This window comes from Lontra canadensis, unplaced genomic scaffold (genome assembly GCF_010015895.1).
Source record: "Lontra canadensis isolate GAN:19392208 unplaced genomic scaffold, GSC_riverotter_1.0 scaffold41, whole genome shotgun sequence".
Lineage (NCBI taxonomy): Eukaryota > Metazoa > Chordata > Mammalia > Carnivora > Mustelidae > Lontra > Lontra canadensis.
The window spans coordinates 17,359,212-17,377,757 of NW_022631035.1; the positions used below are offsets into that span (position 1 = coordinate 17,359,212).

At 57.5% G+C, this 18,546-nt stretch overlaps 1 protein-coding gene across 4 annotated transcripts in view; it reads left to right on the plus strand.

Annotated features, from left to right (window-relative positions):
* Positions 1–8,406, plus strand: part of ARHGAP27 (Rho GTPase activating protein 27) — a 29,882-nt gene extending 21,476 nt beyond the window's left edge. For all 4 annotated transcript variants that reach the window (XM_032870975.1, XM_032870976.1, XM_032870977.1 and 1 more), the window contains 15 exons: positions 1,126–1,530; positions 1,695–1,877; positions 2,110–2,190; positions 2,263–2,346; positions 2,702–2,769; positions 3,094–3,184; positions 3,659–3,763; positions 5,692–5,790; positions 6,540–6,645; positions 6,832–6,939; positions 7,013–7,111; positions 7,272–7,349; positions 7,438–7,572; positions 7,695–7,800; positions 7,914–8,406. In XM_032870975.1, coding sequence (XP_032726866.1) covers positions 1,126–1,530; positions 1,695–1,877; positions 2,110–2,190; positions 2,263–2,346; positions 2,702–2,769; positions 3,094–3,184; positions 3,659–3,763; positions 5,692–5,790; positions 6,540–6,645; positions 6,832–6,939; positions 7,013–7,111; positions 7,272–7,349; positions 7,438–7,572; positions 7,695–7,800; positions 7,914–8,091 — 1,926 coding nt within the window. In that variant the 3' untranslated portion in view covers positions 8,092–8,406. The remainder of the gene's footprint in view (positions 1–1,125; positions 1,531–1,694; positions 1,878–2,109; positions 2,191–2,262; positions 2,347–2,701; positions 2,770–3,093; positions 3,185–3,658; positions 3,764–5,691; positions 5,791–6,539; positions 6,646–6,831; positions 6,940–7,012; positions 7,112–7,271; positions 7,350–7,437; positions 7,573–7,694; positions 7,801–7,913) is intronic.
* The last annotated feature ends 10,140 nt before the right edge of the window (positions 8,407–18,546 follow it).

Genomic DNA, 18,546 nt, shown 5'->3' on the forward strand with positions numbered 1-18,546 from the left:
AGTTGGCCGGGTGAGAAAGGGGTGGGGTGAGCCTAAGTGGACTGTGCTTGGGCTCAGCCCAGAGGGTGGGGCCTCCAGCAACTCCCTGCTACCAGAGCTTAAAGTTCAAGGCAAGGGGCCAGGAATGGCTGGAAATAAGGTGGAGGACAGGCAAGTGACAGACGCCTCTGGTGCCCTGTGAAGGCGCAGACTTTGCTCAGTGGCGGCGAGGAGCAACGACGTGCTGAGCATGATCAGACTCATGTTCTGTGTGACTAAACCCTCCAGCTCACCTGGCTTTCCTTTGGAGGGCAAGAGGGGCTCATCTCTCCTTGCCCCTCCTTCCTTCTTCCCATCCGACTCTCCTCCCCCTTTCCCTTCTCTGCCGTTGATTCTGAGCCCTGCAAAACCCACATTCAGGACATTTCAGTCCCAGATCCAGAGGTAGTACTGATTCCAGTCCCAGAGCTTTCAGGGCCAGGAAGGAAGGAGGTGGGGGTGGGGGTGGGGAATGGAGAGTGTGGTGGGGGGGCTGCCCCCATGTGACCTGAGTGGAGGAGGAAAAGGAAGGGGGCCCAGGCCGTTTCTCTATTCCTGTCCAGCCTCTGATTCACCCCTTGGAGGCAGAGTAAGTACACAGCTGGGAGAACTCAGTTATCCATGACTGATTGTTGTTGTTGTTGTTGTTTTTAAGATTTTATTCATTTATTTGACAGATAGGAAGATCACAAGTAGGCAGAGAGGCAGGCAGAGAGAGAGGGAGAAGCAGGTTCCCTGCTGAGCAAAGAGCCTGATGTGGGGCTCAGTCCCAGGGCGCTGAGATTATTACCTGAACCAAACGCAGAGGCTTAACCCACTGAGCCACCCAGGCGCCCTAATATCTGATTATTGTCAGTAAACACTTAATGTAACTGCCCTACGCATGTGGGACATTTCATACTTTGCAATGCACTCAAGAATATTTCCTCATTCTCTCTTCACTACAGTTTCCGGAGTGGGCAGGGCAGACGTTGTGCAGCTGGTGGAACTGAAGCAAGGGGTGCTCTAACTTGCCAAAGGTCACCCAGATGGCAAGTGGCCGAGTCGGGACTGTGTGACCCCGGAGCTGCCTGCCCGGAAGGTCACGTTTCCTTTCTCCTCCCACAGGTGGACGACCCCCCGGAGCCCGTGTACGAGAACGTAGAGAGGCAGCCTTCCGTGTCTTCGCCGGGTGCCACCGCGGGCCCCCGCCCCCCGGCGTGGGAGACGCACACGGACGCAGGCAGCGGGCGCCCCTACTACTACAACCCAGACACGGGCGTGACCACCTGGGAGTCGCCCTTCGAGGCTGCCGAGGGCATCTCCAGCCCGGCCACCTCCCCCGCCTCGGTGGGCAGCCGCGAGAGCCTCGAGACCGACTGGGGTCAGTACTGGGATGAGGAGAGCCGCAGGGTGTTCTTCTACAACCCGCTGACGGGCGAGACCGTCTGGGAGGACGAGACCGAGGACGAGCCAGAGGACGAGCTGGAGATGCAGCAGGGCCTGAGCCCGCTCAGCCCCAGGGACCAGAGGGTGAGGGGGCGGGGCCTGGCCCGGGTGGGCGGGGTGGCTCTGAGGCCTCAGACCCCGCCTCCTGCTCTCCCACTGCTCTGGGGGGCGTGGTCTGGTCTAAAAGGGCGGGGCCAAGGGTGCGTACTGGCTCGGAGACCCTCCGACTGGGTCTTTGCTCCCTGCAGCCCCCTACCCCTGAGACGGATTACCCCGAGTCGCTGACCAGTTACCCGGAGGAGGACTATTCCCCCGTGGGCTCGTTCAGTGAGCCCCGGTCTGCCTCTCCTTTGGCCACGCCCGCCGGTTGGTCTCTCCGAGTGAACCCCGACGGGCAGACGCTCTACACCAACAACTTCACCCAGGAGCAGGTACGTGCAGCGGGCAGATATGGCCAGACAGCCCCCCGGTCATTCTTCCAGCTCTTCTAGTAGCTCACCTTAACACCGTCAACTGCAGCTCCTGGGCGGGCTCCAAGTCACCCCATCGCCCGCACCTGACCCTCCCAACTCCTTGGGGCTATATCGGGTTCTGGTGCAAGAGGAGCTTTGCCTGCCCTCCCACGAGGCAGGCTGGGAGGCCTGACCACCCCTCTCCCCGCAGTGGGTGAGGTTGGAAGACCAATACGGAAAGCCCTACTTCTACAACCCACATGACGCCTCCGTTCAGTGGGAGCTGCCCCAGGTAACCAACTGGGAGTGGGAGAGTCTTGGGAAGAGGGGAAGGGACTGTGTATGATGGTGTCTTTCTCCTCAGGTTCCAGTCCCTGCCCCTCGAAGCATCCACAAATCCAGCCAGGACAGTGAGACCCCAGCCCAGGCCAGCCCCCCTGAGGAGAAGGTGAGGGTAGAAGCATGTAGGCCCTGGCAGGACCCCCAGAGAAGAAATAGGAGCTTCCTGAAGGTTGTGGGGGCTGGGCCGGGGCCAGGTATGTCTCCCCACAGGCCCCAGCAAGAGGCTGGGCTGAATGAACGTGAGTCTGGGTCATCCCTGGCTCACGGCTGGATGAGGTTGGGAGCTGAGAGGAGATCTCTCCTGCTGGGGTGAGAGCAGGCACCCCGCCAGCACCAGCAGCAAAGAGGGTTCAGCGGTGACTCAGGCCCAGCCTGTAAGGAGTTGCTGGTTGTGGAGACTAGCCTCTGCCCCCCTGTGGCCACCCCGTTAACTGCCTCTTCTTTCCCCTCGTCTTTCTCAGACCAAGACTCTGGACAAGGCCGGGGTGCTCCATCGCACCAAGACTGTGGACAAGGGAAAGCGGCTCCGGTGAGCGCCTGGCGGCACCCAGACCAGGGCAGGGTGGGCCTTAAGGATGAGGTTCACTGAGCATGTCTTGTGTGCCAGACTCTTGTTAATCCTCAGAGCAGCTTTCTAAAAGGTCCCATGAAGACCCTGAGGCCTCTAGAGATAGGGACTTGTCCAGGGTCTCTTGGCTACCAAGCGTGAGAACTGGGAGTCCAGTCCTCACCGTCGGATGCCCCAAGCTGAGCTCTGTTTTCAGCTCTGTGCCCTGCACCTGGGGGCGTATGGGGGCCTCAGTCCAGGGCCAGTGCAAGCCCAGTCACCCCCCACTTCCCCACCCCCACCTAGGAAGAAGCACTGGAGTGCGTCCTGGACGGTGCTGGAGGGCGGCGTCCTGACATTCTTCAAGGACTCAAAGGCCTCAGCTGCAGGCGGCCTGGTGAGGCCCAGGGTCCCAGGACAGGGACCCCCCCACCCCCAGCAATCTGCTCCTGACTTCTGCGGCTCTTTACGTGATCTGGCTTGTCAATGGCTAGGTCTGCAGCAGTGGACCATGAATGCCAGGGTAGCTGGGCCTTGGCAGGGGGTGACGACAGCAGATTCAGACTGTGACAAGCACTTCCAGGCACCCTGGACATGGGGAGCAGTCCTTGAGGGTGGCCACTCCAGTCTGATGGGCATGCAAATAGGGTCTGGGCCACGCCTGCTCTCGGAGATGAGGGCTGTGCCCCTTTCTCCTTTCCTGTCCTGGGTGGGCAGGCAGCAGGCCCAGGACCCCTGGGCCCCCCTTCCCCATCCTATCCCTGGAGCCAAGGGAGCCTGATGGATTGGAGCCCGGAGCCATGGCAGGCCTGTCTGGGCTGAGGGCTCCCTGTAACTGTGCTCCCCCCAACCCTTCTCCCCTCTCCCACAGAGGCAGCCTCCCAAGCTCTCCACCCCTGAGTACACAGTGGATCTCAGGGGGGCCTCCCTCTCCTGGGCCCCCAAGGACAAATCTAGCAGAAAGAACGTGTTGGAGGTGAGTGGTGGGGGTTGGGAGAAGGCGAGGGGGCTTACTGATGGCTTGAGACCCTCAGTAGGCAAGCCCCAAGAAGGGGGACCTGGGAAGAGTGGGACTGGAATTCTCAGGGCTCAAAGCCAAAGTTGTATCCACCTTGGGGATCTGTCCACAGTGTTTCTGACACCACAGATTCTGCAGTTCCCTCTCCAGGAACTGAGTTTATAGTCCTGGAGGGTGGTGAGGAGTAGGGAGCCTCGGGGGAATGAAATCCATGCCTGGAAGGACAGCCCTCTTCCCAGACAGGAGACTCCCTCTCCCCAGCTACTCACTTTGACAGGTTGGAAACCAGCTCCCGCCATTCAGAGACAAGCTTCCAACTGAACTGGGTCCTCAGTGAATTAACTGGGCCCCAAGTTTCCCAGGCTCCCCTAGCAGGAGGACTGGGCCCCGGTAGGACCCAAGCAAGGACCCTCATGGTGCCACACCCTCCACTGTCTACGTGTTGTCTTGCTTTTCAACTACCTTTGTCGTCACCTCTGTCCCCAGAAGTTCTGAGGAAGGTCACAACAAGAATAGCAACAACCAACCAAACAAACAAACAAAAACAAATAAAAACCACATGGGGAGCTGATCAAATCCACTGAAAAGCCAGGAGCAGGCACAAGTTAGAGCAAGGGGCATCAGGGGGCCGATGATGTACAGGGGAGAGGTTATTGCTGAAAAAAATGAGGTCAGGTTTCCTGGTAGCCAAAGTGAAAAGAGAAGGAGAATCAGTGACGTGGTTCCTCTTTTGGCGGGGGGAGCTTTCCCAAATTTTGAGTGAGATCAAAGCTTTTTCCCAACCCTTAGCTCTTGAAGCCATTTTTAGTGTCTGGCTCCAGGGTGGGTTAGTAAGAGACCCTCGGGGCTGCTTCAGGTAACGTGATAAAAGCAAAAAGCACAACGTCACAAATCAGCTCAGAAAAAGCAATTCTGCCGGGAGCTTGAGAGTGTAGCTTTCTGAAGATTCCCCAAGCTTCCTCCAGCACATCCACAGAGCAGGGCTGGAAAGCCAGTTTGATCTCCTGAGCTGCCCTGGTCGGTGGGTCTGGAGCCTTCCTCCAGGCTCGGCAGGGCCGAGGGCGGTGATCGGTTAGTGATGTCTGTCATGGGTGTCCGACTGAAGAAGGCCATCACTTTCGCTAGGCAGGTTCCGTCCCTGACCTAGAGGAACATCCTTCAGCCCATGCTCTATGTCACCTCTCTATCTTGCCTTTGGAGAACACTGCTGAGTAAATGCTTCCGAGTTGTATTTTCTGGCAAGGACTAGAAGGCAGATGGGGCTCTTGGAAGCTACTCAAGCTGTCGGGAAGGCTGACAGTCTTGAATGGAAATGGAGGAGCCCTCTGCTTCCTGGCTGGCAGGCAGCCATCCTCCCTCCACTCAGGGGGTGGCCTGCAGGCACCTCTAGGATTTTTCTCGAGAGACAGCCCCACATTCTAGATCGTGGCCAGGTTAGTGGGGCCTGGCAGATTTTCACAGCGGGTCTCCCTCATCACTCCAGAACCACAGAAAACTTTGGGAGTGATAGACCTCCCAAAACAGCTGGTCTGGGGCAGCTCAGCTCACCTGGGCGTCCAGCAGGATGAATGTTTTGGGAGATGTATTGCTGGGTAACTGTATAGCTTTTCTTTCTGTATGAACCTTCCAGAGAGGAGCTGGTTATGTTTTGAGAGGGCCTCGGTTTGCCCATCTGTAACAGATAGGCTATCACTGCTTTTAACAAGACGGAATGCCTGGGCCTGGGGTAAAGCCCTTGTTCTATGGTGCTCTTAGTTCCTGGGGCCAAGGACAGATCATCTCCACCACTTCTGTATCTCCCTTCCCTGCACTGCCTACTCCTGAGGCCTGGCCCCAGGGCCGACCCAGGGAGCCAGAGATGACTGAGAACTCGTGTGTCTCTCCAGCTGCGGAGCCGAGATGGCTCAGAGTACCTGATCCAGCATGACTCCGAGGCCATCATCAGCACCTGGCACAAGGCCATTGGCGAGGGCATCCAGGAGCTGGTGAGCAGAGCCTGGGGCCTCCAGGGCTGGTGGGGATGGGATGGACAGCCATGAGGATCTCTCCAGGCCAGGTGGGGGGCACATCCTAGCGGAATGTTCCATTTCAAGGGAGGCAGGAAGAAAAGGAAATATCGGAGAAAGAGCCTCAGGCTGGAATGACAGGCTAAAATCAGAAGGGAAAACTTCAAAGGATTAAATTGAAGAGTCTATAGTTTTCTAGTTCAAACTATTCCCTGCATAAATGCAGATGGGACAGGCCCCCTCTGACGGCTCTTCTCCAGGAAACAACCTGGGGCTTTTTGACCCTCAATTCCTTAGGAGCCAACACTGAGTACAGAGTTTGGCTGTATTTCTAGAGGTAGGAATCCAATGCAGTTGTTGGCAGTGCTGAGGCCTCAGCCGGAACTGTAAATCCGGAACTAGGAGCCCCGTACTGAGGAATGCTGACCTCGTGGACTGTGTGCAGAGGAACTAGGAAAATGTGGGCAAGGGGGGCCAGGATAAGAAAGAGTGGGGCAGGGCAGGGTGGCTGTCTCCAACACCCGAAGGTCTCCAGGCAGTCAAGGGAGGTGAACGTTCTGAGGTTCCCTGGTGGACGACAGGGGAGTGAACTGGAGAAGGAAGTGTGAACTCTGGCCTGGCTGGGAGGGAGCAGGCCGGCTGGGAGGGCACTCCGGGCCCCTCACCCCATCCCAGAAGGCCCTCCGGCTGGCCCCAGGCCTTGCCTCTCTGAGGCCGCGTGATTGCAGTCTGCAGACCTGCCCCCGGAGGAGGAAAGCGAGAGCAGCAGCGCGGACTTCGGGTCCAGCGAGCGCCTGGGAAGCTTGCGGGAGGAGGAGGCGCGGCCGGGTGCAGGTGCGCGCGAGGGTGAGGGGTGGGGTGGGGGGTGGGGTGAGGGAGTGAGGAAGGTGGGGGGGTGGGGAAGGTGGGTGGAGGGCGTCTCCAGCCCCGCGCCGGGGTGCGGGTTACACCCTGGGGCTGGGGCCAGCCTGGCCAATCCCGGCGCCACCGAGTGACTCGGCCCCGCATTCCTGGGCCCAGGCGCAGTCATCCCGGAGAGCGACCTCAGCAGGGTCCGGCAGAGGCTCCGCAAGTTCCTACTAAAGCGGCCGACGCTGCAGTCGCTGCGGGAGAAGGGCTACATCAAAGGTACCTGGGGAAGCCGGAGCGCGCGGCGCGGGGGACCCCGGGGCCGGGCGGCGCTCACGAGCCTCTCCCCCAGACCAGGTGTTCGGTTGCGCGCTGGCCGCGCTGTGCGAGCGCGAAAGGAGCTCCGTGCCGCGCTTCGTGCAACAGTGCATCCGCACCGTCGAGGCCCGGGGTATGCGCGGCGCCTGAAGGCCTCCGTCCCGGACCCCATGACGGAGACCCCTGGGGAGGGCGGGGCGGGGGAATGGGGGTAAGCCTCTGAGTGGGAATCCGATCGGGAGCTTCAGCCCCGTCCCCTCCAAGCCCGAGGTCAGCGCCCCCCTCTGCCCCAGGGCTGGACATCGACGGCCTGTACCGCATCAGTGGAAACCTGGCCACCATCCAGAAGCTTCGCTACAAGGTGGACCACGGTGAGGCCCCGCCCCTCACCCTGGGGCCTGAAGACACCAAGGGGTGCTGAGGCCCTCTTCCGACTCCTTACCCATCTGCTTGCCGCAGATGAGCGCCTGGACCTGGACGACGGGCGCTGGGAGGACGTCCACGTGATCACCGGAGCCCTGAAACTCTTCTTTCGAGAGCTGCCGGAGCCCCTCTTCCCCTTCTCGCACTTCCGCCAGTTCATCGCTGCCATCAGTGAGCTCCGGAGCGGGGAGGCGGGGCGGACCGGGCAGGGTGCGGGCCGGACTCCCCACCCCGCGCCGGGACTCAGTCCCTGCGTCCCCCTCGCCGAGCCGACCCACCCCTCCCTTCCCCAGAGCTGCAGGACCAAGCCCAGCGCAGCCGCTGTGTGCGGGACTTGGTGCGCTCGCTGCCCGCCCCCAACCACGACACGTTGCGGCTGCTCTTCCAGCACCTGTGCCGGTGAGCGGGCGAGCGGTGCGGGGATGGGAAGGGGGGTGCCGGTGAACCCCTTCTGCCCCCTCCAGCTCCGGGCCCTAATTCCCGCCTCCCTTCCCCTCCCCTCCCTGCTGCAGGGTGATCGAGCACGGCGATCAGAACCGCATGTCGGTGCAGAGCGTGGCCATAGTGTTCGGGCCCACGCTGCTGCGGCCGGAGACAGAGGAAACCAGCATGCCCATGACCATGGTGTTCCAGAACCAGGTGGTGGAGCTCATCCTGCAGCGATGCTCAGACATCTTCCAGCCGCACTGACCGCGGGCCCCTATCCCCACCCCCGCAGCTGGTGCTGCGGACCCGGGACTGGGCACCTCGACACTGGTTCTGCCTTGGAAGCTGGACTGTTGGAGGCAGCTGGGCTGGACTCCTCTGTGAGACCCTCCGCCTCCCACCGGTGCACAGGCTGGAGTGAAATCTGCATCCCTTGGTGCAGTATGGTGACCCCTGGTGGGCAGTTTGCAAAATGTGATCCCCCCCCCCCCCCCCCCCGTCCTGTTTGGGGCTTACTTGGGTTCTGTTGTTTATTACAGTGACACCTACTGTGTGTGTGAGAGAGAATGTGCTGGGATGAGACTGGCGCTGGGAGAAGGAGTTTGGGTGAGGGGCTTCTGGGCCTCATCAGGCCTGCACGTGGGGGCCCCCTGGGGCAGGGGGTGTCAGTCCCAGAGCAGCCACCTCCAGCGCCCCTGCTGCCCGGCTTGCCTCCGGCCTAACTCGTGCCTGACACTGTCCACAACCAACGTGGGCCATTTCCATCTGCTCTTCTGTTTCGGGCCATGGCCTTCCCAGACCCACGGGTGTTGTGTGCACAGGTTCTTCACACTCAGTGTGTACCCTGCCCCGGCCGCCTGACCCACACCATCTCCACACACAGTCCCATTGGACAAACAAAGAGAGGGAGGCGGTGGTGGCAGCAAAGTGACCTGCTCAGTGTCCCCTGGGCGGTCTGACTGCCCAGCTAGGGCTCCTCTCACACCACCGTCTCCTGGGAGGGCGCTGTCAGACCTTTCAGCACCCCCTCCCCTCCACACCCCCTGCACACCCCTCTGCCAGTTCTGCTTGGGCCTGGGGACATCCTGAAGGCAAACAGGACACCTGTTGTGGCTGTTCTTAGCCCAGAGGGGAAATAGTGTTGGTGGGAGCTGCCTAGCCCTTCTCAGCTCCCTGGCTGTCGGGCTGCCTGCCAGGGGCCCACCTTGTCCTAAGGAGCTGGGAGAGGCCTGCAGGGCTGGGAGAAGGTGGGTACAACCTCTGGAAAGGAAGCGTGAACCCTCAGGCCAGCGATGCCCCTTCCCTCCTCACACACAAAGCACCTCAGCTTCTGGGTCTTGGCCCCCTGCCCCACCTACCGCTCGTCTGTTTAACAGTAATAGCTACTATTTATTGACATTTCACCCTGCCAAGCATTTCACTTGAATCATCTCGTTCGTCTCTCACAGCCAGTATTTATTCTTTGCTCTTCTGTGCCAGGTGCGGTGCTCGGAGGCAGGGGTACTGCGCGGGCTGCCTCTTGGGTGGGGCGTGTGCTCGGTGGCTGACCCACGTCCCCCCAAATGCCAACAGGGCCGGGACAAGAATACAGATGGTCGCCTCACACCATCCATGGACATACTGTAAACCTACAAATCAAGCTCTAACTGTTAAATAAAATGTGTCCTATTCTCCTACTTCGACAAATACACGTTCATAATGACCTCAAAGACGAGGTTCCAACCGAAACTTCTTTGGCGATTCTGGATTCTGTGCCCAGGGACCTTGGCGTGAGAAGAGCCAGCTGTGTTGTCAGCCCGCCCCCTGTACCTGCCCTCAGAGCCATCCTGCCCCAAGGGGAGGTCCACATGCACACACGTGGACAATCCCGTCTGCTGGCACACACCGCCATGCCCCCTGCCGCCCCATGGCCACCCCACATGGCCCACCCTTCAGGGAATGGGTCACTTGGGCGGGGACTTCTGGGGTCTTGGCTATCAGGAGCATGGTCCAGAGGGAAGGACCTGGGCTCCAAGGTGCCCCACAGGTTCCTCATCCCGTGGGGGGAGGGCACAGACAGAGAAGGTGAGGCACCAGCAGCAGGGCGAGGGTTCCTCACTCCCAGGTCTAAGGACAGAACGAGACAGATGTTAAACAACTGATTACTTGGTTACATTCCTTTATACAAAAGTCAGAGAAAGCCCAGGGTGCTCTGAAGGCGTGTCATTCGGGTGTTGCTGTCCCTCAGGAACCTGAGATGCTTCTGCAGAAGCCCCATCTGGGCCCAGTAGTAAAGAATGAAGAGGAGTCGACAAGGTGAGGAGTTAAGGGAAAGGTGTCTAGTCAGAGGGAACAGCATGTGCAAAGGCTCTGTGGTAGGGTACGAAGTGAAGCTGGAGAGGTGGACAGGGGACAGCGTGTGCAGGGCCTTGTGGGCCACACTGAACAGGGACAGGACAGCAGGCAGGAGGGTGCTTGGATAGGGAGGTCTTGGGAAGTGTCTGCTCCCAGTCTGATCCTCACCCCACCCCCAGGCTTCTGATGCTGCCCAGGCCTTGGTGAGCCAACAATGTGGCAGCAGGCAAATCAGAATCACCATGTTCTGTCACCAGGAAGAGCTGCAGAAATCACCCACTGCCCATGAGGAAACTCCCAGAGAGACAATGTCATAACTCAGTGGAGGTCACACGGCAGACGGGTGGCAGAGCCCACCCGCAGCTTCGTCTGCAGCCTGAGCTCCATCCGACGCGTGGGCTCAGCCGCGAATCCGCAACCCCGAGCCCGGTGCTCAGGGAGCACTGTAGGTGCTCACTGAATATGTCGGGAACAAACTGGATTTTGTGTGGAGACACAAAGATACATAAAAATAGTATCTGCCCTCTTGAAGCACCAGCTGGTTGGGAGACAGACCAAAAAGTAAGTACCACAGGGGATGGGGCGGTCACAGAGGGCCCTCTCCCAAGCCTGCCCGCTCTCAATAGATGCTCCGACCCTCCTACAGCCTGCCATCTGCCCCTGAAGCTGTCCCAGAAAAGGTCACCAGTGCCCACCTGGTTGTCCGGTCTGGCAGGCATGCCCGATCCTCATGCAAGGGGACACGTGAACGGCCTGTTGTCCCCCCACAAAGCACGCTGTTCCTTTGCCTTCAGCACCATGGGTCTTTGCAAAGCCTGTAAACAGTGATGCCCGCTGGGTTGTGGTCTCAGCCCATGGCCCTCTCCCCTCCATCCTCCCTAAAAGCCTTCCATCCAGGGGACTTAGTCACCAGGCCTGCGCAGGGGTCACCCAAATCTCTCGCCAGCCACGGCCACTCTCTCCTGAGTTCCAAGTGCAAATGACCACCTGCTTACAGGACACCTCCGCATGAATGGCAGCCGGACACCCTGCGTGCGACCTGCCCACAACAAAACTCGGAGACCAGCCCTTCTCCCTGTAGTGAGACACGGCCCCTCCATTGACCAGAATCCCCTCCCCCCACTGCCCAAGCCAGTCAGTGCCGCCCCCCCAACCCATCCTTATCTTCTACCTCCTAACTCGTCCCCGGGTCTGCCTCCCGTCCCCCTCAGTCTCTCAGCTCAGGGGCCCAGTGGCCTCTGACTGGACTCTTCTCCCGGTTTCATCCCCCACCCAGCAGCCGTCTTGACTGTGTCACTTCAGCATGTGGCCTCCAAGGCCATTCGCAGCCCGTCTCCCACCTCTTTACACATGAGCTGTGCCCAACCTTAGCTCCCAGCCAGGCTGTCCCAGCCTCATTGCCCAGCGCACCCTGCTCGCCTCCCCTTCACCTGCCTGACTCCTCCTCTTCCCCTTCCTCCTCCCCCTCCTCCCCCTCCCCCTCCTCCTCCCACCACCACGCGCCTCCCCCAGCTCTCAGCCGGCCTCCCAGCACTGTACGTGTGCTTCCGTTCTGCCTGTCCCCGCCGGGCTGTGGGCCAGCCTGTCCTCACCGCTCTCTGCTCTCTTCGTGGCCAAGTAAGCCCCATTGTATGGAGACACCGCATTTCTCTCCTCATTCATTCACTGATGAACATTTGGGTTGTTTCTACTCCACCACCCCCCACCCCGCCCCGCTCTTATGAATAAGGCTGCTGGGACTTTCACGTGCAAGGTTTTATGTGGACACACTGTCTCAGCTCGGGCTGCCGTCACCAAATGCCACGGACTGGGTGGCCGAAACAACAGAAAGGCTTTCTCGCGGTCCTGGGGCTGGAAGGGTCAGAGCAGGCCGCCAGCGTGGTGGGCTTCTGGTGAAGAATGTCTTCCTGGCTTGCAGACGGCTGCTTTCCTGCTGTGTGCTCGCCTGGCAGAGAGAGAGAGAGAGCTCATCTCTGTCTCTCCTTCTTCTTTTCTTTTATTTTTTTAAGATTTATTTATTTTAGGGGCACCTGGGTGGCTCAGTCGTTGGGCGTCTGCCTTTGGCTCAGGTCATGATCCCAGAGTCCTGGGATTGAGCCCCACATCGGGCTCCCTGCTCAGCGGGAAGCCTGCTTCTCCCTCTCCCGCTTATGCTGCTTGTGTTCCCTCTCTCGCTGTGTCTCTCTCTGTCAAATAAATAAATAAAATCTTAAAAAAAAAAAAAGATTTATTTATTTTAGAGAGAATGGGAGAGAGAACATGCACGAGTATCGGGGAGAGGCAGAGGGAGAAGCAGACCCCCCACTGAGCAGGGAGCTCCTCCAGGGCCTCGATCCCACGACCCTGCGATCATGTCATGCCCTGAGCCAAAACCCACTGTGCCACCTAGGCACACCTCGTCCTCTTCATACAAGGACTCGAATCCCATCATGAGGGCCCCATCCTCATGGGTCCTACCTCCCAGGACCCCCATATTGGGCATTAGGGCTTCAACATATGAACCTGGGGGGCCAAGAACATTCAGTCCATCCATATATGTTTTGTTCCCCTTGGGCACATCCCTGGGAGTGGGACGGCTCGGCCGGACGGTCACTCTGTCGAACTTCGCGGGGAACTGTCAAACGAGAGTTTTCCGCGGTGGCCGCACCATTCTACATTCTCACTGGCAACGTGGGAGGGTTTCCGTTCTCTCCCACCTTCTGCAATAACTGTTTCAGGGATTCATTCTCCTCAAGCCTCTGGCCCTCCCTGTCTCCTCCTCTCCCTCCCCTTCCTCCTTTCCCTCTCCTGCCCCTCTCCACGCTCTCTCCAGAGGCCCTCACCTCTACCTCACAGAAATAAGGGAAACACTTCACATGCCCCTAGCAAAGCTCCCAGCTCCCTCACCACATCCACCCCCCCCCGCCTCCCTGCCCCTGGTACCTCAGAGCGGACATCTCTCCAGGACGCAGCTCACCCCCTCCCTTTTCTGGAAAGTTTCCACCACCATGGCCACCCTGCTCTCCTCTTCACGGAATGACTGTCTCCGGTGGAACACCCCAGCAAGTGGAGGGGAGCACCTAGGAAGTTCACTGGGGAGCGCTCTCAGGGCCACACCTGGGGTGGGGGGAGGGGATGCAGGCCCATCCCAGGCTCCGCTGCCACACCCCATGGAAGCCACCAGAAGCCCTGGAACTGGAAGAGCTCAGCGTTGTCCCACGTTGTGGCTAAGGGGGGGCCGACCTTTAAGCTGACTTATCATCCAGTCACTGGAGGAGGCCTGCCTTGGCAGGGTGGAGGAGGACCCATGAATTTGGGCAGAGACTCTCTTCAGCCCAAGGCATGTCCTAGAGAGAGGCTCAGATGGAACCTGTCAACTGCCAACCGCACCCCCCCCAAGCTATGGAAATAACTGTACCCCCTACAACATCCACCGAGCTCTTCTTGATGAGGGAGCAGAAGGCTAGCTGAGGACAAAGCAAAAGGCTGACACCTTGCAATCTCCCCCTCACCCCAAGCAAAAGGCTCAGCCCCACCATTCCTGGGTGGGACAAATGTGACATTCTTTAGGAATCTCCCAACTATCTTGATGTTAGTGGCTTGCTAAAAGGGAAAGACAACGTTGACCAACGCTACAAGACCTCTGGTAGGCCCTCTTTAGCATATGAAAGTTCTGTTGAAACCTCCCTTTCCCTCACCTTCCCCCAACCGCATGGCACACAACCTGCCATCCCTCACAACCTGGGGCAGCAGCTCTTCCTGCCCCCGGGTCCTGTCCCCGTGCTTTAATAAGCCACCATTTTGTACCAAAGATGTCTCAAGAATTCTTTCTTGGTCATCGGCTCTGGACCTCACCCCACCCAACCTCACGTATATTCTAGAACTTCATCATTCTCTCCATTCCTTCACCCCCGCACACCATCAGACTCCTGAATTTCCCCCTAAACTCACCAACGATCCCACATGGATACCTGCTGGACATATTGGTTGTCCCCTCGGGAGCATCCTGTCTCTGCTGACCGCCCCCTCCTGTCCCTCATACCTTGCACACTACCACGTTCTCCTGGTGGTCCTCCCACTCCAGCCACAGCTTCTCATTCTCTTCTGCCCAGACAGGAAGGTCCTTGGGCCCAGCCCCTCCTCTCCCTCATACTCCCTCCCTGAGTGATCCTACCCCTACCCAGGGCATCGGTGACTCTCATCTGTAGTGCCAGGCCTGACTGCTTCTAGAAGCTTCAGACCCCTGTGTCTCCCTGACAGCCTAAGACTGGTTCATGATCTTCCCCAAACCTAGCCCTCCCCCGGGCTTTTACCTGTCCCAGGAGATGACTGCCTTACCCTCCAAACTGGGTAAGTCAGAAACCTAGGACTATGGCCATTCCCTCTTTCTTGCCCTCTCTCCACCTTCCACACCTGATCTATGACCACGTCACGTCACTTCTGCCCCTCACACCCACCCACTCCAGTGGTGGCCCACCTCATCTCAGAGGCTCATGTCTCCTGCCTGGACCAGTGCAGTACCTGCCAGCCCCTTCTCTCCCCACATCCTCTTTCCCCTCATTTAAAAATACGAACCTAGGGGAGCCTGGTTCTCCCTTCAGCTCAGGTCAAGATCTCAGGGTCCTGGGATCGAGTCCTACATTATCAGGCTCCCTGCTCATTGGAGAGCCTGCTTGTCCCTCTCTCTCTGCCTCTCCCCCTGCTTGTGCTCTATCTCTCTCAAATAAATAAATAAAATAAAATTAAAAAAAAAAAGAACCTGGGGCACCTGGGTCGCTCAGTTCATTAAGCATCTGCCTTCGGCTCAGGTCATGAGCCCAGGGTCCTAGGATCAAGCCCTACATCAGGCTACCTGCTCAGTGGGGAACCTGCTTCACCCTCCTCTCTCCCTCCCCCTGTTTGTGCTCTATCTCTCTGCCAAATAAATAAATAAACAAAATCTTGAAAAAGATTAAAAGATAAAAACTTAATTAATTAATCCTCCCAAACTAAAAATACAGACCTGATCATATCACTGCCCTGCTCAAAAAGCATTCTGCTTATTTTAGGAAAAGACCACAAGCTTTAACATGGCCTCTAGGGCTCTGTCTGTTTGTCCCCTGCGTACTCCTCAGCTTCCCTTCACGGAGCAGTATAGTTTAGTGGTTCAGAGCAAAGACTCTGGAGCCAGACTGTCTGGATGCAAACCTAAGCTCCACAACACACCGACTGGATACTTCTGGGTAATTGACTCCTTCCTCTGTGTCGCCATCTCCTCATCTGGAAAATGGGGATGCTGATAGCAGTAGCATAACCTCATAGCATAATTGTAAAGATTACGGAAGATACCACATTTAAGGTTCCGAGAACAGAGTCTCCCAGAATAAACACTCAGTGAACACTTGCTGGGCCTGTGCCTTACTTGCTTTCCTGGTTTCTGCACTGCAACTACACTAATCTCCCATCGGTTACTGAAATGTCTCATGATCCCTCCGGCCCCAGGACTTTTGCATGTGCTGTACCCTCTCTGCAGTTCTCTCCTCCCCTTTGCTTTAGTCGTCTTTTTGAATTCTGCTCAGGTAAACTTTCTTCAGACATCTCCTCTGAATACCCAGCCAGGTCAGCTTTCTTTGTTATACATTGAGACCCACATGTTTCTCTTATCTTAACTTTAGAAGTTCATATCCTGATTATTTATTGCCGTCTTCCCACTACGATACTATGAACCTCAGTTTCATCTTTGTAGGCTCACCTTTGTAAGCCTAGCACTTAGCGGAGTACCTTGGACCTGACGAGTGTCCAGTAAATACTTGTTGATGAGGCACTACCTGAACAGGCAAACCCCAGAATTCAAACCCCAGCTCTGCCATTTTCTGTGAAGTGATCCTGAGCAGGCTGTTCACCTCCGTGTGCTTATCTATAAACTTAGGACGTTTGTGCTTACCTCAGAGACTCCTTCCCATTATAAAATGAAATGTGTGCAAAATGCCTGGCCCAGAACCTGGTACAGGAACATCAGCGAAGCCTTGCTAGTCTTCATTCCTCAGGCTTGAGGGCGGTCCTGGGTCCTAGGCTAAGAGAGCCTCTGTGGTGGGGCCAGTGGGAGCCAGAAGCACACGTGTCCTGAGGTGCCTCCAGGTGCAGCCAGATTATCTGGGGGGCAGGACAGCACATGGGACTGGGACCCTTTGGTGTCCCAGAGCTCCCGAGCAGAGTTTCTTCATGACTTCGGCCTGAGTCCCAGCAGGGCCAAGGGAAGGGTACTTTGTCCAATTTGAAGCCACAGCATCAGAAGAAGAAGAGCGCCCCCCCTCTGGCCAGTATAGGGGGGACCCATCGGAATTAACAAGCGCAGGCGGCCAGGTGGCGTCCGGCTATGAGGTCCGCCCCTGTGCCTTGTCAGAGAGGATGTTCCTCCGCGGCCGCCGGCCTCAGAGCAGGGCTTGGTTCATTAAAAGAGTTGACAGATTTCCTTTCATGGGCTTCTCCCTCCTCGGGCCACCGGGTACCCCTGAGTAAACGAGCAGGTGGATGATAAGTCCACGTATGCTTTTTCTTCTCCTTATACACTTTTTATTTTGAAAGAATTCTTGACGGACAAGAAGTTTTACAAATAATGTAGAAAGGTCCCATGTGCCCAATCCCTAACTACCCTCCTCCCCTCCCTCCCATTCCCCATCCCCCACACCCCCGGGGGCCGGTGGCAACATGCATAACTGTGGTCACCATGGAGACCAGGAAAGTGATCAGCACCATGCAATTAACTAGACTTAGTCGATGTCACCATTTCTTACCTGCACTCCCTTTTTTATTTTTTGTACGTCTTTGTGTATAATCTCGTGACATTTTATCACATGTATAGATTCATACAACCACCACCACAATCAAGATAATTGTTCCATCACCTTAAAAGATAGCCCCCATGCTGCCCCTTCACAGGCCCACCCCTCCTTCCCCCTCCCTAATGCCTGGCAACCTTGCCTGCTCTCCATCTCTATAGTTATGCCATTTCCAGAACGTTATATAGATGGAATCATAAATTATGCACTCTTTCGAGATTGGCTTTTTGGGCTCAGTGTAATGCCTTTGAGAGCCATGCGAGTCCTCCTGCGGAGGCTTGTTATTGCTAAGTAGTATTCCACAGACAGAATTTTAAAGAGGTTCTCCCAGCTGCGGGTGGAAGATGGAGGGAGGAAGACCAATTAGGAAGCTTCTGGGGTCCAGATAAATATCACAAGTCAGACTTCCCTCCCTGCAGGGTTCCCAGCCTCTGGAACCAGCCTTAGGTGTGTCCGAGGGGGATGCTAGCAGGGACAAGGGATTGGGGTCGTTGGAGCGCAGCTGACAATAGGGGGTGCCAGAGGTCTTCTGTCCAGGGGGTGATTCTCCACGGTGACCGCCAGGGAGGGTTCCAGGGCACTTTGGGCAGCTGTGCGCGCCAACCCAGAGAACTCTGGGGTCCTGTCCCCCTCCGAAACCCAGCCCCGAGTTTCAGGGCAGCCTTGAGCTCCAAGACTCGGGGATGAGGCTGATGAGGTGTAGTGGAGGCCTGGACCCGAGGAAGTGGGCAGGTCTGTTACGGAGGGAGAGGCTCTGACCCTCCACCAGCCCAGCGCTCCCAGTCACAGGGCGGCTCTGAGCTCAGGCCGTTGGGCTGGGCCCTGGCAGCTCAACCCACTTTTCATAATCTCAACCTGGTCCCGGGCTCCTCGTCTCCTCGTCGTCTGGCGGCAGAACCTTCTGCCCGCAGCCTGGACCAATAAATCGATAAATCGTCCTTTGCACATCTGCGTCCCCCCCCCCCCCCGGGACACTTCTCGATCATCTCTGAGTCCAGTGAGCCTGGCACTCGGAAGGAGCCAAGTCTGATTGAATAAATGAGTGAACGCATCAGTGGACAGATCTTTGAATCCCTGCTTCCAACCTTCTCCCCCTCTGACTACTCCTGGGGGGAAGTTTTGGGGAGTGCTCTCTCCCCGCTGCCTCAAACTGCTGGCATTCTGCCCTCCCCTCTGCCACTCTGTTCCCCTCCCTAGAAAGGCCCCAAGTTCACCCTTCGGCCCAAAGGCCCCAGCCCCTCGCAAACCTTCCTTGTCCTCATCTGTCTTTCCCACTAGCTTTCCCGTGAACGGTGAGCTCCATCAGAGCGGGAATCTTGCTGACGGATGGCTCCAACCTCTGACAACTGCGCATGCTCAGTAAATATTTGAGGCACGAATGAATGAATGGGAAACTTTCTCCGTGAGGTGCTGGAACCCTTCAAATTCAACATATCTCAGATTGGTTTCATCATCTCCTCCCTCCCCACAACTTCCTTCTCCAGTCTTTGCTACCTCTCTTCTCCCAACCCTCCAACTTAGAAATCTGAGTCTCACAGACATCTTTTCCTCTCTTAACACATCTATCAGCCAGTGCAATGCCCAGATT